The sequence below is a fragment of the Mastacembelus armatus genome, chromosome 17 (genome assembly GCF_900324485.2).
Source record: "Mastacembelus armatus chromosome 17, fMasArm1.2, whole genome shotgun sequence".
In the NCBI taxonomy this organism is placed as follows: domain Eukaryota; kingdom Metazoa; phylum Chordata; class Actinopteri; order Synbranchiformes; family Mastacembelidae; genus Mastacembelus; species Mastacembelus armatus.
The window spans coordinates 9,727,703-9,747,943 of NC_046649.1; the positions used below are offsets into that span (position 1 = coordinate 9,727,703).

The following is a 20,241-nucleotide window of genomic DNA, read 5'->3' on the forward strand; positions in this document are numbered from 1 at the left end:
CTTCCCGGAATAACCTCTAGGGTCTTTCACAATTGTTACAACAGCAGACAAGAAAAAACAGCCGGGGTAGTTTCAAAATACATTTATCTTCACTTTAGAAACTTACACTGATGAAAACACATCGACTTTGCACATTATACACTGACTTTAACAATGAAAGCAAGTCAGCATCTCTTTTAATGTAAAAAAATGACATCAAATTACAAGATGACCCCTGTGTTCACTGACAATAGTGTCAAAGTGTTGAGAGTTTAAACATGTTCTCACATTTGAAATATTAACAGATAAAGGAAAGTGTTACACATTTTGAAGGTTTTTCGAGACATTAGCATTTATTTTCTCCTCCTTTAACGGTATCCTGCGACACACCAGCTCCACGGCCTCTTTCTGAAAGAAAAATAATATTATGCATTTTTTAATGAAATTATTTATTTACTAAAATTAAAATTAAAGCTAAAACTAAAATCTGTTAAAGAAAAAAAAAGGTGCATAGAAAGTATTCACGCACGTGGCACCCTTTGTGCATGTTGTGCTGAAGATTGGATTTTACATTTACTAGTTTTTACAATGTGAGTAGAGTTCACCTGTTCCAAGGTGAATCAACTGGACGTAGTTTAGAAAGGTGTGGTCTGACAAGATAAGAATTTAAGAAGAAGCACTATGTGGAGCTGCTCACCCTCTGGTTAATGCTACATGCTGGTGGCTGCATCAGTCTCTCACAGGGAGACTGGGCAAAAATGGGGAAAGGATGAATTCAGCTAAATATAGAGAGGTTCTTGAAGAAAACCTGCTCCAGGGTGAACGTGACCTGAGACTGGGCCAATGGTTCATCTTTCAGCAGGACAATGGAAGCAAACAACTTGGACAACACTGAAGTGGCTTCAGGACAAGTCTCTGACTGTCCTCAAGTGGGCCAACCTAAGTCCAGGGCTCAAAGGAGCGTTTACAAAGTACTGAATTAATTCAAGCTCCAAATGAGAGATTTTAGTTTCTGATTTTTAATACATGTTCTCACTTTGTCATTATGGGTTACTGAGTTTTGACTGATGGGCAAAAATAGTCTTATCCATTTTAAAATTAAATCAACTCAATACTGTATGTAAAAACAGTTTCTGCACTGACTCTAGTCATCAATAGTTCTTGTAAAACCAAAATAATAAAAAAGCTAAATCTAAATTAAAAACAAGATTAGATCTAAAATACAAGGCTCCATAAGAGCACAAGGTCAGACCAATACAAAAGTCAGACGAGTGTCTGTGTCAAATACCAAATGAAGTGAAGTATCAGGTTAATGAATATGCTCAAAACTTAATTTTTCAAGCTGACAACAGAGGAGAACTGGGTTTTTTGGCCATAGGTAAACTAAATGCAAAATTAAAGCTGTTAACAAGCAGCAGTTAATTTTATACATCCAGCAGTGACATTTACATACAGTGGGTATGGAAAGTATTCAGACCCCTTTAAATATTTCACTCTGTGTGTCATTGCAGCCATTTGCCAAAATCAAAAAAGTTCATTTTATTTCTCATTAATGTACACTCAGCACACCATCTTGACAGAAAAAAAAACAAAGAGTAGAAGTAGAGTAGAAGCACCTTTTGAGCTAGTACAGCCATGAGTCTTCTTGGGAATGATGCAACAAGTTTTTCACACCTGGATTTGGGGATCCTCTGCCATTCTTCCTTGCAGATCCTCTCCAGTTCTGTCAGGTTGGATGGTGAATGTTGGTGGACAGCCATTTTCAGGTCTCTCCAGAGATGCTCAATAGGGTTTAGGTCAGGGCTCTGGCTGGGCCAGTCAAGAACGGTCACAGAGTTGTTCCGAAGCCACTCCTTTGTTATTTTAGCTGTGTGCTTAGGGTCATTGTCCTGTTGAAAGGTGAACCTTCGGCCCAGTCTGAGGTCCTGAGCACTCTGGAAGAGGTTTTCTTCCAGGATATCTCTGTACTTGGCCGCATTCATCTTTCCTTCAATTGCAACCAGTCGTCCTGCCCCTGCAGCTGAAAAACACCCCCACAACATGATGCTCCCACCACCATGTTTCACTGTAGGGATTGTATTGGGCAGGTGATGAGCAGTGCCTGGTTTTCTCCACACATACCGCTTAGAATTAATGCCAAAAAGTTCAATCTTGGTCTCATCAGACCAGAGAATCTTAATTCTCATAGTCTGGGAGTCCTTCATGTGTTTTTTGGCAAACTCTGTGCAGGCTTTCATGTGTCTTGCACTGAGGAGAGGCTTCCGTCGGGCCACTCTGCCATAAAGCCCCGACTGATGGAGGGCTGCAGTGATAGTTGACTTTGTGGAACTTTCTCCCATCTCCCTACTGCATCTCTGGAGCTCAGCCACAGTGATCTTTGGGTTCTTCTTTACCTCTCTCACCAAGGCTCTTCTCCCACGATTGCTCAGTTTGGCTGGACGGCCAGGTCTAGGAAGAGTTCTGGTCGTCCCAAACTTTTTCCATTTGAGGATTATGGAGGCCACTGTGCTCTTAGGAACCTTGAGTGCTGCAGAAATTCTTTTGTAACCTTGGCCAGATCTGTGCCTTGCCACAATTCTGTCTCTGAGTTCTTTGGGCAGTTCCTTCGACCTCATGATTCTCATTTGCTCTGACATGCACTGTGAGCTGTAAGGTCTTATATAGACAGGTGTGTGCCTTTCCTAATCAAGTCCAATCAGTTTAATTAAACACAGCTGGACTCCAATGAAGGAGCAGAACCATCTCAAGGAGGATCAGAAGAAATGGACAGCATGTGAGTTAAATATGAGTGTCACTGCAAAGGGTCTGAATACTTATGACCATGTGATATTTCAGTTTTTCTTTTTTAATAAATTTGCAAAAATTTCTACATTTCTGTTTTTTTCTGTCAAGATGGGGTGTTGAGTGTACATTAATGAGAAATAAAATGAACTTTTTTGATTTTGGCAAATGGCTGCAATGACACAATGAGTGAAAAATTTAAAGGGGTCTGAATACTTTCCGTACCCACTGTATATCCTGTTTGTGTCCAAATGCACATCCAATATTCACTCTCCTTTTCCATGTCACCTGAAGGAAAAAAATCTGTTCTTTTTTAGCTACTAATAAAATCACTTGTGCAGATTTAAATATACATTTTAATTACATTTTTGATGTTCTGAGCCTATTCATATACCAGTAAAACCTAATGTTACCTCCTCTGCTGCCTCTTACTCGACTCCTGCCTTTGCCAGACCCCAGACCTGCAGGCGGTCCACCAGGACGCCCCACCAAGCCCCCTCTGGCACCCTGACGACCCCTTTCACCTCTGGGTTTTGCATAAGCCACAGTAACTTTGCTGCCATCGATCTCACAGTCCTCCAAGCCTGCTTTAGCAGCTGTGGCATTTTCTTCAGTCTCAAACTCCACAAAACCAAACCTGAGAGAAATGAAGAAGATAGTAGGTGGCATCCACAATAAGTGGAGAAAAAAATACAAAAAAAAAAGCACTGAATATTTATACAATTATCACAATTTTTCCACCTCTTTGAAAGTCCTGTGTCTTTATCTACAGTGACTCTGGCACTGAGAGCCCCTTCAAAGGCACTTTTAAGAGTCTCTGCAGTCGTCTTCTCAGCAAGATTCGTCACGATCAGTGTTTTTGATAGGACTAAAAAGAAAAGAACACACAACTAGACCATCACTATTTTAATAGATCATCACACAAACTGACATTAGAAACACTCAAAGCTGATGTTTTCAATCAATAAATCAATTTGAACTAATCAAGCAACTTACTGGACAACAGCTAACACCTACATAAATAATATAACATGAGCTGTCCACACACACCTTTTTCCTTCTCTGGCTTTGCTCTCACTTCACAGAACTGTACGGTGACCGCCCTTTTGCAGATCTTAATGTTTTGGGACGACTTCAAGGCCTTTTCAGCATCTGCCACTGTTGCAAACTTCACAAATGCATATCTGAGGAAAAACACCAAGATTGCTTAAGAACATTTGGAAAAAAAAAAAAAAAAAAAAAAAAGTAGCTCAGTGTACATTTGCTCACCCTCTTGATTTGCCTTTATATTGAGGTATAGTCACTTTAACAGCTTTCTGAAAGACCCTCTTGAGGTTTATTTCTTTTACAGTAAAAGACAAATTGCTCACAAATAAGATGTTGCTGGGAGGAGCTGGAGCTGTGAGAAAGAGAAAAGATCTTCTGTTGTGATACTTCAATCCAGATTTGACTGCCTGCATTTCAGTTAAATAAAAATCGAATAGCTGTAGTAAAATGTTAGCTACCGTAAGCACATTGGTGAATGCCCAGTGACTTACCTTTTGTGATGCTTTCATCGTCATTGGTTTTGGTGACTTCTGTCGAATGCGTTTCTCCTACACTGTCTACGATCAAAACACGGCCTTGGATCTTGGCTCCTTGCCTTTTTTGTCGTACTTTCTTAGCAATGGCTGTATTATTAAACTCCACAAAAGCAATGCTGTTGGAAATTATTATAAACATTACTAAATGTGGTCCATGATGTAAGTTTTGCACATTTAAAAAAATAACTCACCCTTTTATCGGGGTTTTAGTCCCACCAGGAAAGCGGACAGCGATGGCCTTGTGGAAGATTTTCAGAATGTCTTGTTTTGTTGCGTCGTACGGGACATTCTTCAGAAACAAACACCTGGCATCTTTGGCTGCCACAGAGAGGACAGTCCTCACTCAGACAGATTATGCTGTCTCACATTACATCACTTTAAACTTTTACATTACATTAAAAAAAAAAATCACTATTTACATTTCCTAAAGAAAAATCTAACTCAAAAGCATTTTCATTCATTCAGCCTCTAAAATAAATTGCCAGTTGTGGTTTGAACACAGACACACTACCACTGCATCTGGAAAGTGACAGGTAACAATTTAAATCTGATATAATTAAATAATTATAGTAAGATACGTTACTTTTTTTGTCCACTGGTGCAGCTTTCACCTTCACCTTGTCCTCACTTTTGACCATTGCTTTAGCAATCTTTATTGGTTTATCAAGGACCATCTCTCCAGTTAACTTCAGGGCTTTGGTCATGTCCATCTCTGAGGCCAAATCTACATGTGCATGTTTTCTGCAAGAGCAGAGCATTATTTTTGTGTTAAGTATGACTGTCTAATGCTCCCGCTACATGTTTGCTGCCCGAAAAAAGAAATGAAGCCTGTGACCAAAAATCATGTAAATATGTACTCACTTTGACCGAGCTACTCTGATGTCTTGAACCAGGAGACTCTGTGTCATGAAGTACCTTGCTAATGAATCTCTGACTTCTTCAAATGGTTTGGAGTTGTTCAAGTTACCAACAAAAACACAAAAACCTACAAAGTAAAGAAGGCAAATGTGTGAGGGCAAAACAAAAAAATAAACGTGGCACAAAAAAATTACCTGCTGGTCTTTTCCTGAGATCATACCTTCATCGATGAGCTTAGGTTTCTTAGATGGCGATGTCTCAACATTACAGCGTGCCCTCTGTTTCCCATTTACTGCAACAGATATTAAACACGTTAGCTCAAACTAAATCAAGCAAGTACCGGCAGCTACCAGTGTCCAGGATTTCTGGTCTCTTTTTGGTTCTATCCCACTGTCACTAAGACTGTATGGTGTACAAGAATTTCTTTTTTACTAATTTCATAGATGATCTACCTACCTACCTTTTTATTCGAAAAATGAAATTCACAAAACTTGGTTCAATATATATTATAGACAATCATGTTGTAGATTCTCAAACTTTGATCATTTTTAAGCCAAATAGTAAAATTACTTCTCCATGTGTAAACACAGTGGACAACGGTGGTGATGTAGTTTATGTGTAGTAGAGATAAAGGCTTTTATTTGTTTTGATTAGCCGATAAAAATCTGAGTGATGGATATTATATTTGTTTCTAACAGTGAAAATGTTTCAGAGACCCCTCCTCATTTGGGAGTACACAAAGGTGTTGAAAGCTACAGCATATACGGTCAAGCCCGCAATTATTCATACCCCTGGAAAATTCTGACTTAAAGTTACTTTTATTCAACCAGCAAGTTTTTTTTTTGATTAGAAATGACACAGGCGTCTCCCAGAAGAAAATAAGGCGATGTACAAGAGGCATCATTGTGGAAAAAATTATTACTCATTTTTTATTTACATTTGAACAAAAAGTGGCATGTGAATAAAAGTAACTTTAAGTCAGAATTTGCCAGAGGTATGAATAATTTCAGGCTTGACTGTACATACTGTGGGTTGCTTTAGTGGTTTAATAAGAAGACTTGTGCTTTTTAACTGCAAGTCAGAGAGGGTGCTGAGGAGAAGTTATCTGTTAGATCACTTGTCTCTTCAGAAATCATCTGTTCACTTCCATTGGTTTTCTGTTTAATATGACAGCTCTCTTCTTCCTCATTCTTCCTCTCCCTGGTTATAGTGACTGTGGGTGTATTTTCATTTCTTTCACTGTCCATCTGAGATTCTAAAGAGGAAACTCCATTACTGGCACCGCTGAAATCTTCACTCAGACGCATTGTGTATTGTATGTTGTAGGTCCAGTACCTTGATCACCAGTGATGCCCTCCTTCTCCTGCTCCATCGAATCTACAGCATCAGCTGAAGAGATGGCCTGAGTCTCTGCTTCTGAAAATATCATTTATTATAAAGACAGTGAAAACCTACTGTAAATGGATGGAAGCTGACCACAGCCTCTGTTTTCCGAGACCAATCAGTACACTTGGTATCGTTCATGTCAAGTGGTGTTTCATATTTACAGTATTCCTTCCCATTAAATGCTAAAGTGGCAGGACCTCAGCTGTGTTTACACCAGAACCAGGTACATGTCATTTACAAACACGAATCAACATAAAAAGACTGGATCTGTCCAAACGGAGCATTAAAGCTTCTAATGTGGACATAGTATAAATGTTTGGGTGGAGAATTGCTTTAAAATCAAACGATGAGTAGGGACTTTAGGTTTACCCATAAACTAATGTTTGCTGTACCTTTCCCCTCCTGTTTCATCTTGCTGTGCTCAGTGGGAGAGTCCTCCTCTGTACCAGCCGTCTGCTCTGTTTTGGTCTGTCCTTCTGAAAAAACAATCATTAAGTTGATGACTTCATTTTTATTAAAATATTCATCTAAAACGTTCATTTGTTTAAATAAATAACTTACCAGCATTAAGGTTGTTATCTTCTTCAACGTCTTTGGACACAACTTTGCTTTGTCTTTTTCTACGTCTTGTAGCCTGAAGAAAAACACACTTATTATTAAAAGTATGACCTGTATGTTTTAGAAAAGTGGCCCTGGTACTAAAAATGAATCCAGTATGAGTTTTCCTACGATGATTCACTTTACATCTTTACCAGAGCCCCAGGTGTGATGTCTTCAGACCACACAACTGGTCTAGTTCAGAGACAATTAACCTAATAACATTTTTTTGAGAGAGTACACACTTAAAAACCAGCTGAAAAGTTGTAGAGTTGTACATAAACACACAGGTGTCTTCTCGTGAGATTATCACCAGCTAACCAACTGTTAGCTAAGCTAGTTAGTTTGCAGCTAATAAGACTAGTTAGCCATGTAGCACACACTACAGCCTGGTCAACACACATATGAGGCTAGATTACTCTCACATCTACCTTTTCCATCTTTAAAAAGCACAATACACAGTCTGACACCACTGTTTGAAGCAGGAGAGTAACGTTACACGTGTGTTGAGCTAAAAACATCCACATGCGACAATGTTAAACGAAGCACTGCGCATGCGTGTGGTACTACGGGTGCCGGTGAGGAGGGTGTGTCAGTTAGGTGTTTGATTTAGCGTTAATGACTGGGTTAACCGCAAAAAGACACGGCAGTGTGTTAACTTCACTGCTATAAACACACATTCTGTGCAAATATTGGTCCGCAGTGATGTATGTTTAAAGAGAGAACACGCGTTTTAATGTGTTTTAGAAACTACTAGCAGGCTTAAAATCATTTCCTGACAATTAGCCAAGTTAGCTAATTAGCTTGTGGTGACCAGCTCATGCTGAAGTTGTATTTTCAGCTCAAAACTCCAGTGTACAGAAACTGAATCCGTTTTAACCACGTTATGGTTTCACATACTATGTATTTGTGTTGGACATGAGGAAGAAACTTCAGCAATGTGTTTCATCGAACAGGTAGAACCGGATCAACGAGGAAAACAGTACAAAGGTCAACAGGACGGACTGCTCCGTGCCAGTTAGGTATTATCGGTTCAGGCTGTAAACAGGATCAAAATGAGCTGACCGTGGAGGACGTAGGGCTGATTAGAGGAGGACTAGCTAAAGGAAACTTTTCTACAATGGGGAGTCAGAGAAACGGTTTCAATAAGGAGATGTTTATTCTATCGGTGGATGTCGGCACAACATCCGTTAGGTGTCACGTCTATGACAAGGAGGCAAAATGCCGAGGATCATGCTCCACCAAGGTATTTACCCCAGTCTTGTCAGCTAGCCCGCGTACACCACCCACTGTACACTTTATTCAAAACATGCAACACATTGCTTTGCGATTGAACTCTTTTTAATAATTTAATAATAATAATTTCTCCAGGTTGTCGCCTTGTATCCAGAGGTGGGACATGTGGAGATGGACCCAGACGAGCTGTGGAAAGAGTTTATCAGTGTGGTCAAAGGAGCTGTGCAAGGTACAATGGCACTAGGTCCTGTTGCCACATCTGTCAGCAGTTAAGGTTCAGACTGGATGTGATTTAAACCCCACGCCCCTTTAGATGCAATACTTTATGTTCTTATTTATGGACTGCTGCGATAATAGTAACGTTATACTCATATTTTGTTAAGGTTCTGTAAGAAAGTTGAGCTGTTGTTTCATTGGATTATGTTATACTGAAAGTTGAAAGGTTGTTTTGTCCAAACTGAAATGATTATACCCCCGACTGGTTCTGGCTTTGTACAGATAGGCATTAAGCCCAGGACAGGACATGAATTTTCATGGGACATTTGGTTCCTGTACCTAGAAAGGATACAATAATTATATTCAAGTCCCAGTCTCCTGCTCCTCACCATAATCGTTTTGATGTATGCTTGTGCTGCGATAGATGCAGGAATACAAATGCACCAGGTAGAGGCCCTTGGTATCTCCACTCAACGAGGCACCTTTACAACCTGGGACAAGTAAGTTGAGCACAAATAACACTGGTCAACACTGAAATCGTTACTGACTTAAAAAAGTCCTAATCTGTAGTATCTTGGTGTTCTGAACATGAATATAACCATGAAAAATTTTTATTGGCTCTCGTTTTGTAGATATTTCAGATAGTTAATTTTCTGTTTCACCAGGTAAATTTATCCCGTAGGACTGTAACAACATCCTAAATAGGCCTAGAATGATGTAAGATTGCAATCTTACACTGCATAATACCATCATGCACACATCATCCAGAATTAATTATATCCTTTTGTGATGCAATGGAATACTATTGCTGAAGTAAGCTGACATCAGCAGTGTACTTTCCATTCGGAAAGGTGGAACATTTAAAATATTTCACACTATGTACGAGAAAGTTGAAGCTACTGTTACATGAAACCGTAAACAACAAACTCGAAAGTACATTAATACCGTGGACAATTTTTGCTCTATTTGTGGGGAAGTGACATTTGTCAACCAGAAGAAAAGTATCACTTCTCAAGTGAAGAAGACATATCATCTTTACTTCGGACTCAAGGTTGGTGACCAAGACAAGCCTTGGGCCCCCGCATATATGCTGTGCTGCATGTACAACACAGCTTTCACAGTGGTTGAATGGTGAAAGACCATCAATGCCGTTTGCTGTCCCCATGGTGTGGAGAGAGCCAAGCAACCACACAAATGACTGTTACTTCTGCTTGGTTCCTCCTCTTTCCAGCGGAATAACGAAGCAAAAGAAGTCAAGAATAGTCTACCCAAACATTCCGTCTGCATTGAGACCAGTTCCACATGGTGAGGGACTTCCTATTCCAGAACCTCCAGCAGAATATTCTCTTGATTCAGCTGATAAGAACAAGGGTGTTCTTCTCCTGGTCTGTCAGCATGCAGTGATCCAGATTTTCATTTTGGTGCATCTTTAACCCCACACAGAATAACAATTCAGTTCAACAACCTGCTGCAGGGTGATGCAAAACAAGCATGGAATGCTTTTCGCCTAGTCTACAAACTTTCTTTGGAAAGTTAGGGCAGAAAACTACAAGGAACTAGTAGAAGACATGCTGATGCAGTATCAGAAACTTGACTGCAATATGTTTCTAAAGATTCATTTGCTTCATACCCATCTGGATTTCTTTCCTGACAACTGTGGTATGGTTAGTGATGAACATGGCAAACGTTTTCATCAAGATATTGCAACAATGGAACAAAGATACTAGGGAAAATGGTCCACTACCATGCTGGCTGACTACTGCTGGACACTCCCCTGAGATGCTCCCAGAGCTCCCCAGAGCTGTACAAGAGACAGGCAAAGAAATCTAAGAAGAATTTTTTTACAGGTATTAACCCTAGGCCTATTACTATTGGCATGCATTTCGTGATGTAAACAATAGTTACTGGAGATTACAAAAAAACTAGAGCCAATTTTGCATTTTGACTGTCGTATTCGTGTTGAGCACATAAAAGTTGATAAGGAATGGCTAATTTTATTTCAGTAACATGACTTGTAAAAAATTGTTGACCAGTGTAATCAATTGCTTTTTCTTACCAGTATCAAAACACTGCTTTCTTTTCACTTTCTTTCTTTAAACTTACAGGAAAACTGGAGTTCCCTTCCATAACTTCATCAGCTGGCAGGACCAGAGGGCTGCAGACCTGGTGAAGTCCTGGAACACGTCCTGTACCATGAAAGTGAGTTTTTAAGGCCTTTGTAATACTACTTTTTGTGTATTATTTCCTGTGATCAAAAAGATGTGTAATCTAAAACACAGAACTTTTAAGTGCTTCAAGCCTTGAATATACAGTACTGAACTTTTGCACATTATGGCTTTGCTTGTTTTTACAACAACCTCAGGCAATCCATGTCATGATGAAGGGGCTGTACTTCCTGACCAGGCAGAAGCGGTTACTTGCAGCAAGTCTTATTGTCTTCTCCACTCAGCATGTTACCTTCCGCCTTGTCTGGGCCCTAACACACTACAAGAAGGTGTGTATGTGTATGTGTATGTGTGTAGGCTGGTATTTAAACCACTTAACTGATATGAATGTAGAGCAGCTAACATGCACATTGACCTTCTTGCTAAACCCTGCTATAAGTGTGCTGGTCTGAACCACTGTTTATATGGAGTGGTCACATTTTACAGTTCAACCATAAGTAAATCCAGATTGACTGAAAAGTAAAATTACAAGTAAAGGCTACTAAAAGACATCAGAATTATCCTAACTAATGTTATACATGTTGAATAATCTAGCAATTTTATAATTTCGATTAATCAGTCAATTGTTTGGTCTATAACATGACAGAAAATGATGGAATTACTTGAACTGATAAATCCAAAATGTCAAATGTATTCATCTGCAAAGACTTAAAACAGTAAAAGCAGCAAATGTTCACATTGTAAGAAGCTTCACCCTCTTTTTCACCTATAGAGGGTTAGCACTAGTGTAGCACGTTAATTCACATTAATTTAAAATGAATGCAAAGATAGCTGTATCAACAGGTAAGATGCTTTTCAATAGTTGTAATGCAAGCCATGCAATCAAACTGAAAGGCCTCCAGGCTTTGAGTGTTAAAGTATTGACTCATTAAACGGAAAATAAAAGCATACAACCCGTCTCATAATCCATCAGGTCTTTCTGCCTTATTATATTTCTCTGTCCTTTCAGGTTCGTCAGGCAGTAGCTGAAGGAAACTGCTGCTTTGGAACAATTGACACTTGGCTCCTTTTCAAACTAACAAAAGGTGAATTTAAGCTCATATGAACTCTCTCCCACTAGGAGTAAAATTTCTTCTGTTTACAGTTCTTTTAAAGAGTACGGTAATATATAATTTTTCTGGTCAATTGCCTGTCATTGTCCAAAAGGATTTTAAAACCCTTGTGTTTCAAATCCTGTTACCTTCCGCCTTCATCTCACAGATGAGATTTCTGAGAAATGTTAACTCTAACTTCTTAGAAGGGGTTAGAGGGTTTTTTTGTAAAGAAATACAATAATTTCTGTAATGCACTGTATTTTAGGACGCGTCCATGCCACAGACTACTCTAATGCCAGCTCAACAGGGATTTTTGACTCCTATCAGGTCTGGTGTCTGTCATGTTATTTACTGTTCTTTTCCATGTTTCTTGTGAGTTTTTTTCCCACATCCCTATAATGAGACTTTTTTTGCAGATGTGTTGGAGTGGTTTCCTCTGCTCTCTTGTTTCTCTGCCTCTCTCTATTTTCCCCCAAGTAGAAAATACAGGGTAAGTCAATCATTCCTTCCAAAACATCTATAAAGAGAATTTTATCTATACAACACTCAAAATAATATTGGTATGTATTTATTAAAGGGTCACAACAAAATAATGGTTGGGTACCACTGCTCTGAGTATTATAACCTTTATAATTCAGTGAAAATATACACTCATAATGTACCACATCTTCATGATAACACTGTTTCACATTGTCCCTGGTTTCTCCTTCATGATGCTCCAGCCATGACTTTGGTTCTGTAGACCCGTCTATCTTTGGTGTGTCCATTCCCATAATGTCAGTGGTGAGTTGTCCGGGGTTTGACTGTGTGACTGTGATTTTAAAAAAAAAAAAAAACTGCAACCTTCTGATTTCTGATTTTGCCAGTTTTTTTTTTTTATGTTTCAAAACTATTTATCAGGGGTATTTAACTAATCAGCAGCAGGGAACACATGGCTTGTGTTCAAGTGTCTCATTCAATTGTAAGAATAGTCAAATTTTTACAGGATAAAAAAAAGAATGCATACCGTAGGAGTAACTGGTCGCTACTTTGTCTGAGAAATTAAAACAAGACAGTGATTATAAAAAAGACACCAAAACACAGAATGAGTTAAGACAGTAAACCTGTATTGAGTCGGTTTTGTATCTGGTATGACTGGTCTTCTCATAGTGAAAACCTTTATTAGATATTAGTTATTTGTTAGTTATTGGTTTTAGACATGTTCATTGTTGTTCAGTTGAAACAAAATCTGTTCAGGAGTCAATGTTTTCACAACACTCCAGTGACTTCTTCTGTTCTCTAGATGGCGGACCAGCAGGCAGCCATGTTTGGAGAGTGCTGTTTTGATGTTGGTGATGTGAAGATCACCATGGGAACGGGCACCTTCATGGACATCAACACTGGGAGCAAACCACATACATCTGTAGCAGGTATGCTTCACAGACATTAACATTTCATCTACAGTTGTCTGTGCCCTCACGTTACAAGTTAGCACTTTCTTCCCTGTAGGTCTGTATCCTCTGGTGGGGTGGAAGATTGGTGCGGAAGTGGTATACCTGGCAGAGGGCAATGCAGCAGACACAGGCACTGCTATCAAATGGGCACAAGACCTGGGTGAGACATGACCTGTATACATTAGTTGTGTTGATGGCTTCTTTTTAGTCTTATTTGTATTTTAAATGGAATGGATGGAAGTTGTCTTTCATAGTGTAGGAAAAAAAATGAATAATTTGACTGGAAATGTCAGATGTGTGAAACATGACTCCAGATGAACAACATTCCACAGTTTTGTTTTGTTTTTTAAACCTGTTAAGCAGCATAACAAGTTCATAATATGTCAGTGTTGTTCATGCATATTTAAATCCTTTACACTAAAAGCGTCTATAGAGTTTGGATGGGTGAAACCTGTTTGTGTTGTTGCAGAGCTCTTCTCTGTCGTTCAGGAGACCAGTGCCATGGCGTACAGTGTCAGAGACTCTGATGGAGTGTGCTTTGTGCCTTCTTTCAGTGGCCTGCAGGTAGACGTGCATATGTAGAACGTGCATGTTGAGTGTTTATTTTTATACACAGTGGCTATTAAATATAATGTATACATGAGTGTATTCACACAAAGCAAAACCAAATGTGTATTGTAGCATATATATATATATATATATGCACTTTACATTCATATTTAGTCTTAAAAAGCATTTATTTAATGTTTTTTCTCTTTTTTTCCTCTGTAACATGCATATGTTTTTTTTTTTTCCTCTGCCTTCCAATTAGTGATGTTTGTAAGTGCATGTCCTCAGTGTGTGGTATGAATTTGTCATTCATACAGGAACGTATAGTTTAAATACGCTGATTACAAAAACCAGTTGCCTAATGGTTATTTAAACAAGAGCTATTGAAACAGTATAACTACACTAGTTCTGTCAAGACTTTTGAGTTGTACTTACGAAAGACTACAGATATTTGATGCGTGTGTGTGTGTGTGTGTGTGTGTGTGTGTGTGTGTATACACTTATTTATCCAAAGGCTCCTCTGAATGATCCTAAAGCTTGTGCTTCACTCATGGGTCTCAAACCCTCAACCACCAAAAGCCATCTGGTTCGTGCCATACTGGAGTCTGTCGCCTTCAGGTGAATCATTTTGAGGAGACTTTGTGTTTAAACGTACTTACTGTTCTTTCTCATTCATGCTAATTGTTTTTCTTTCTGTATTGTTCTTTTCTTCCTTGCAGAAACAAGCAGCTGTATGAGATCATGCTAAAAGAAACCCAAATTCCCATTACAAAGATCAGGTGCGGACAAGCTGTACAGTCAGACTATATGATTATAGTAAAGTAGGTTTGAAAGACTCAACATACACAGGGATATCAGGGAGGGGCATCTCTTTGATATCCCAGCTTACACTGGGTGTAACGCAACAAACTCTCATGTACCCTGCTTCTGCTAATGCAGTTGGACTGTTATTGGCACTCCATTATAGGTGTATGTTTCTCTGATACTGCTACAGTAAAGTGTGTTGCAGTGTAATTGAGTGCTCTCTCTCTTTGTTTCCATCTCAGGGTGGATGGCGGTGTTTCCTCTAATGATTTTGTCATGCAGCTGACTGCAGACCTGTTTGGTAGAAAGGTGGCCAGACCCCAGTGTCATGAGATGTCATGTTTGGGAGCTGCGTTTGTTGCTGGACTTGGCGTGGGTATGTATTCATGCGCTTCATGTACACTATGCTCTTTAAATCCCAAATACAGTGGGTACGGAAAGTATTCAGACCCCTTTAAATTTTTCACTCTTTGTGTCATTGCAGCCATTTGCCAAAATCCAAAAAGTTCATTTTATTTCTCATTAATGTACACTCAGCACCCCATCTTGACAGAAAAAAACAGAAATGTAGAAATTTTTGCAAATTTATTAAAAAAGAAAAACTGAAATATCACATGGTCATAAGTATTCAGACCCTTTGCAGTGACACTCATATTTAACTCACATGCTGTCCATTTCTTCTGATCCTCCTTGAGATGGTTCTGCTCCTTCATTGGAGTCCAGCTGTGTTTAATTAAACTGATTGGACTTGATTAGGAAAGGCACACACCTGTCTATATAAGACCTTACAGCTCACAGTGCATGTCAGAGCAAATGAGAATCATGAGGTCGAAGGAACTGCCCAAGGAGCTCAGAGACAGAATTGTGGCAAGTCACAGATCTGGCCAAGGTTACAAAAGAATTTCTGCAGCACTCAAGGTTCCTAAGAGCACAGTGGCCTCTATAATCCTCAAATGGAAAAAGTTTGGGACGACCAGAACTCTTCCTAGACCTGGCCGTCCAGCCAAACTGAGCAATCGTGGGACAAGAGCCTTGGTGAGAGAGGTAAAGAAGAACCCAAAGATCACTGTGGCTGAGCTCCAGAGATGCAGTAGGGAGATGGGAGAAAGGCCAAGTACAGAGATATCCTGGAAGAAAACCTCTTCCAGAGTGCTCAGGATCTCAGACTGGGCCGAAGGTTCACCTTTCAACAGGACAATGACCCTAAGCACACAGCTAAAATAGCAAAGGAGTGGCTTCGGAACAACTCTGTGACCGTTCTTGACTGGCCCAGCCAGAGCCCTGACCTAAACCCAATTGAGCATCTCTGGAGAGACCTGAAAATGGCTGTCCACCAACGTTCACCATCCAACCTGACAGAACTGGAGAGGATCTGCAAGGAAGAATGGCAGAGGATCCCCAAATCCAGGTGTGAAAAACTTGTTGCATCATTCCCAAGAAGACTCATGGCTGTACTAGCTCAAAAGGGTGCTTCTACTCAATACTGAGCACAGGGTCTGAATACTTATGACCGTGTGATATTTCAGTTTTTCTTTTTTAATAAATTTGCAAAAATTTCTACATTTCTGTTTTTTTCTGTCAAGATGGGGTGCTGAGTGTACATTAATGAGAAATAAAATGAACTTTTTTGATTTTGGCAAATGGCTGCAATGACACAAAGAGTGAAAAATTTAAAGGGGTCTGAATACTTTCCATACCCACTGTATCCACATGTGTTTTGTAAGTCAGTTTAAACTAATACTATATTTACAGAAAATCATTTTAGGAGTAGGGGATTGAAGTCATCAGAGTTGCAGCCATGTGTCTTGGAGTAGATGATCAGCACAGAACCTGAAATGTGTACATGAGATGAGAAGCAGCTCTGTGAAGTCACTGTAGTATCTAATTTTACTCTAAAAATGTTACAACACATGGTCATGACATTGAGTTTCATTTGAAAAGTCATGATCAAAATTCCTATTTTTAGACTTGCTAGCGCAAGAAGCAAACTAAAAAGCTGATGTTTGTTATGTAACTTATGTTCCATTTAATTATTCACGTTATGTAATTAGATTGTTATACGTTAGTTGACGCTTAATCAAGTCAGGTAAAGATGATAGTTTAGTACCTGTTGTTTTGTAACAGGCCAGTAGCAGGTGTTGTCCATGACAGAATGCTAATATGGACTATGCCTTATTTAGTGTTGGGTTATTTCTCCACTATTATTTTTTTTTTTTTTTTTTTTTTTGTGAAGTAGACCTCTTTGTGTCACCCACAGTGCAAAACTGTGCATTTACAGGATGTTCTGTGTTGAGTCTTGCCTTGACTGTCACTACAGGTTTCTGGAGGACCCGTGAGGAGCTGAAGAAACTGCAGAGCACTGATGAGGAGTTCTTGCCACGAAGTCCACTGAAGGAAGGTGTTGACATCCAGAGTCAGGAATACATCGCCATCCTCCAGAGCTGGGAAAGAGCTCTCCGGCGCTCTATGAATTGGTACAGCAAGGCTTGACACAGTGTGCACACCCAGGGAGATCCATGGATTTATGAAATGGAGAGAGTGGCTGTAAATGCGGATGATCCTTTCTAAACAGAACTAATAACCTTAGGTGGTGTGTCTAAACTAGTTTCCAGGTTAATCTTTGTGAATCAACTATGAATCCTAGTTCAGATTTTGGGAAACATCGAGCAAGGCTTCTGGTGCTCAACTGTTGTTTCTTTTTCCTACTGTGAAACAAAACACAGGTGGTCACATACACTGATACACCACTGATAATTACAGTTGAAGGTCCAATACAGGTCTGATCCAGGCCACCCACCTTCTTACATTCATTCCAGATCTCAAGCCACTGGTGCCTTTCCATATTACAGTACCCTTTTTCCTGCTGGAATGATATTTTGATGAATATTTACCCACAGGGGGGCGCTAATGACTTGACAGGTTTTTATTTATTAAACTTGCCAGCGCACCCATAGAGCACATTTTAATAAAGAGCAGATATTGAAATGAAATTTATACATGATACTCTTTGGTACAGAAATAAAACAGCGATTGACTCTTCTGTTCATGACACCTCCGGTTCAAAAGGTTTACGAAGGAAAAAACTTTTTGAGTTCTCACTTGAAATGCACTTAAACATGAACTAAGTGTTTACATTTGACTGGAACAAAAACTAATGGCATATATTTTCTCTGAACAAGGGAATTCCACTGAATTTCTATATTTTCTTATATAAATGTTGAATGAAAGTAAGATGGGATTTCTATGGGTAAATGTGGAAAGACTTAGATATTTCAACTTTGCTGTAACCGCAACATATTTTGTGGGCCAGCTCTTTATTTTTGCTAATGAATAATCTTTATCAAATTGCAGATTAACACCTGATTTCTCTGGTGCCTAAGAACAAGTTGATCAGGGACACATATGGATTGATATAACCTTAAACAGAGATGAGACATGCACATACTGCAGCACAAAAAAGTATGTGAACCACTTGAAATCAACTGCTTTTCTACATTAATTTGCCACAAAATGTGATCTGAGCTTCATCTAAATCACAATAAACAAACACAATGTGCTTACGCTGATAACACACAATTCTAATTTGTGTCTTTATCAAATATTGTCTAAATCACTTTGATTGATGAAAGACAAGAATTTTAAGTTTCCTGTTCATAAGAAGCATCTACTGATGTGAACCATGCCTGGCAAATAGGAGATCTCTGAAGACATAAAATCAATAGTATCTAATCTGCATAAGGCAGGAAAGGGATACAGAGTAATCTTAAAGTGTTTAGCCCTATAGAGATACTTTGGAATGACCTCAGGAGAGCCATTCACACCAGACATCGCACAAATGTGTCTGAGCTGAAACAATTCTGAGAAAAGGAACGGTCCAAAACTCCTCCTGAACATTGTGCGGGTCTGATCCACAGCTACTGAAAGCTAATTGCTTAAAGTCATTGCTGCCAAAGGAAGTTCGACCAGCTATTAAGTCCAAGTGTTCACGTATGCTTCCATCCAGCACTGTTCAAGGGTGTGTTCAATAAACACACAAAAAAATTAGAACTGTGTGTTATCAGCTTAGGCATATTGTGTTTGGCTAATTAACATTAGAAACACCATGTGGGTCAAACTTACCCATGACTGGTTTTAATTAGACATTACTATGTTTCAATAAGTTATTTAAGTCCCTCAGTCTTTGACTTTTCTTGAAATCATGTTTTGTGGCATCTCTAGTTGTTATAAATAGTTAAAATAAAATCAGACTAAAAATAGAAGCAGTTATACCTGTAAGCGGCAGCAGGGTCAGATTTACCCACTTAAATAACAGCTTACAGTGTTTTTACTTTAGTCTCACGTTTTAGCATTTTATGTTCGTAGGCACTGCCTGTCATTGGCAGAGGACAATATGCTGAGAAATTTATCAATATTGATCTTATAATGGATAAAAGAAGACAATTTGTCAGTGCCAAATGGACATTAGCGCGAGTGAATCAAATGGGCCTATATGAGCAACATGTACATCAAGATATGTTCAAAGATAATTTAGTCTAGTTACAAATGTGTCCTGTCTGTTAAAATTAAATTAGTTTACTTACTTTTATTTTTCCATGGTTATTGTTTGGTGTCGTGCTGCTATATGGACTATTTTATCTGTTGTCTCTTTAGTATTAATAATGCTGAATGCATCTTTAAGTTGCTAGTAGTTTGTTTTATTTTGGGCTTCTTTGTTATTTGAAGTCTCTTGATGTTGGTCGGTAATTGAAATTATAAACAAAATATATTGTTTATAATGTTTATATATGTTTGTAATAAAAAAAAATACTAGTTTTTAACACTATCCTAATTGTCTAGGGAATTTTAGTAGTTTAAACAACCTGAACTATTTTAATATGTGGTGAATGGTATAATTGTAATGTATGTTTCCTTTTAGCGGCTGAACTATGTTTAGTGCTGTCTTCGATTGATTAATGCAATGTGTCGTGGGATGCTTAAAATTCCAAAGAAGACCAAAGCACATACTCATGCATACTAATTTCATTACTCTGGGCATTTCTTTGTGAATAGAATAATACAGTGACCTAAAATATTCTTAGCATGGTCAATACAGTAGGTGCATCAGTAAATTGTACCCCATTGATGGTTTTAGGTTTACAAAGACCCCTGGCTGTTGATCTGTTAAACCAGTTAATTCTAAGGGGTTTGCATACTTTTTCTTGCCACTGTGCTTTTTACTGGGTGTCAGTCCATTTATGTTTGTGTATATTGTTTACTTGTCCCAGCCATACGATGTCATATGAAAATGTTTTGACTCGTCACTTCACTTGATTTTAATGTAATCATATTATCATTCAATGTGCCTGTACTTAAGTCACATCATAAAGCAATGTGAATCTTATCATAGCAATGTGGCTATTGTTACATAATGTTTGCCTTTATCAATACTATAGTGTGGTTCTTGTATTTTGTTATGCAAAGTGACACTGTGCAATATTGAAACACCTCTGATCAAAATGGCTTCAAGTTATTACACGCAAGATTTAGTACACTTGTACTATTCAGTTCTTGAATGGCAAGC

At 38.8% G+C, this 20,241-nt stretch overlaps 2 protein-coding genes across 3 annotated transcripts; one reads left to right on the forward strand and one right to left on the reverse strand.

Moving 5' to 3' along the window:
* Positions 1–67: 67 nt before the first annotated feature.
* LOC113133790 (nucleolin-like) lies at positions 68–7,745 on the reverse strand. Of its 2 annotated transcripts, none has more exons than XM_026312688.1 (14): positions 7,616–7,745; positions 7,149–7,221; positions 6,980–7,063; positions 6,537–6,617; positions 5,422–5,493; positions 5,205–5,328; positions 4,927–5,084; positions 4,535–4,655; positions 4,299–4,459; positions 4,030–4,159; positions 3,811–3,944; positions 3,502–3,628; positions 3,174–3,397; positions 68–387 (listed from the first exon to the last, which is right to left on the reverse strand). In XM_026312688.1, exons 1-14 carry the CDS (start codon positions 7,709–7,711, stop codon positions 326–328), a joined length of 1,647 nt encoding a protein of 548 aa, XP_026168473.1. In that variant the 5' UTR covers positions 7,712–7,745; the 3' UTR covers positions 68–325. The 2 variants fall into 2 exon arrangements, with proteins under 2 accessions (XP_026168473.1, XP_026168472.1); XM_026312687.1 differs by having other exon boundaries at positions 4,535–4,661.
* Positions 7,746–7,766: 21 nt separating this feature from the next.
* gk5 (glycerol kinase 5) lies at positions 7,767–20,162 on the forward strand. Its single transcript, XM_026312689.1, has 16 exons — positions 7,767–8,430; positions 8,556–8,649; positions 9,061–9,136; positions 10,742–10,835; positions 10,999–11,130; positions 11,811–11,886; positions 12,161–12,222; positions 12,312–12,385; positions 12,618–12,678; positions 13,178–13,304; positions 13,384–13,488; positions 13,798–13,892; positions 14,392–14,495; positions 14,597–14,656; positions 14,924–15,057; positions 16,999–20,162. Exons 1-16 carry the CDS (start codon positions 8,305–8,307, stop codon positions 17,169–17,171), a joined length of 1,593 nt encoding a protein of 530 aa, XP_026168474.1. The 5' UTR covers positions 7,767–8,304; the 3' UTR covers positions 17,172–20,162.
* Positions 20,163–20,241: the final 79 nt, after the last annotated feature.

Excerpts from the sequence above, each read along its gene's own strand:
- LOC113133790 (XM_026312687.1), bottom strand. The coding sequence starts at position 7,711 with ATGTGGATGTTTTTAGCTCAACACACGTGTAACGTTACTCTCCTGCTT. Across the intron at positions 5,494-6,536 it reads GGGCATCACTGGTGATCAAG|TAAATGGGAAACAGAGGGCA; the intron begins GTACTGGACCTA and ends TATCTGTTGCAG. Across the intron at positions 388-3,173 it reads AGTAAGAGGCAGCAGAGGAG|AAAGAGGCCGTGGAGCTGGT; the intron begins GTAACATTAGGT and ends TTTTTCTTTCAG.
- gk5 (XM_026312689.1), top strand. The coding sequence starts at position 8,305 with ATGGGGAGTCAGAGAAACGGTTTCAATAAGGAGATGTTTATTCTATCG. Across the intron at positions 12,223-12,311 it reads GGATTTTTGACTCCTATCAG|ATGTGTTGGAGTGGTTTCCT; the intron begins GTCTGGTGTCTG and ends CTTTTTTTGCAG. Across the intron at positions 12,679-13,177 it reads CCATTCCCATAATGTCAGTG|ATGGCGGACCAGCAGGCAGC; the intron begins GTGAGTTGTCCG and ends TCTGTTCTCTAG.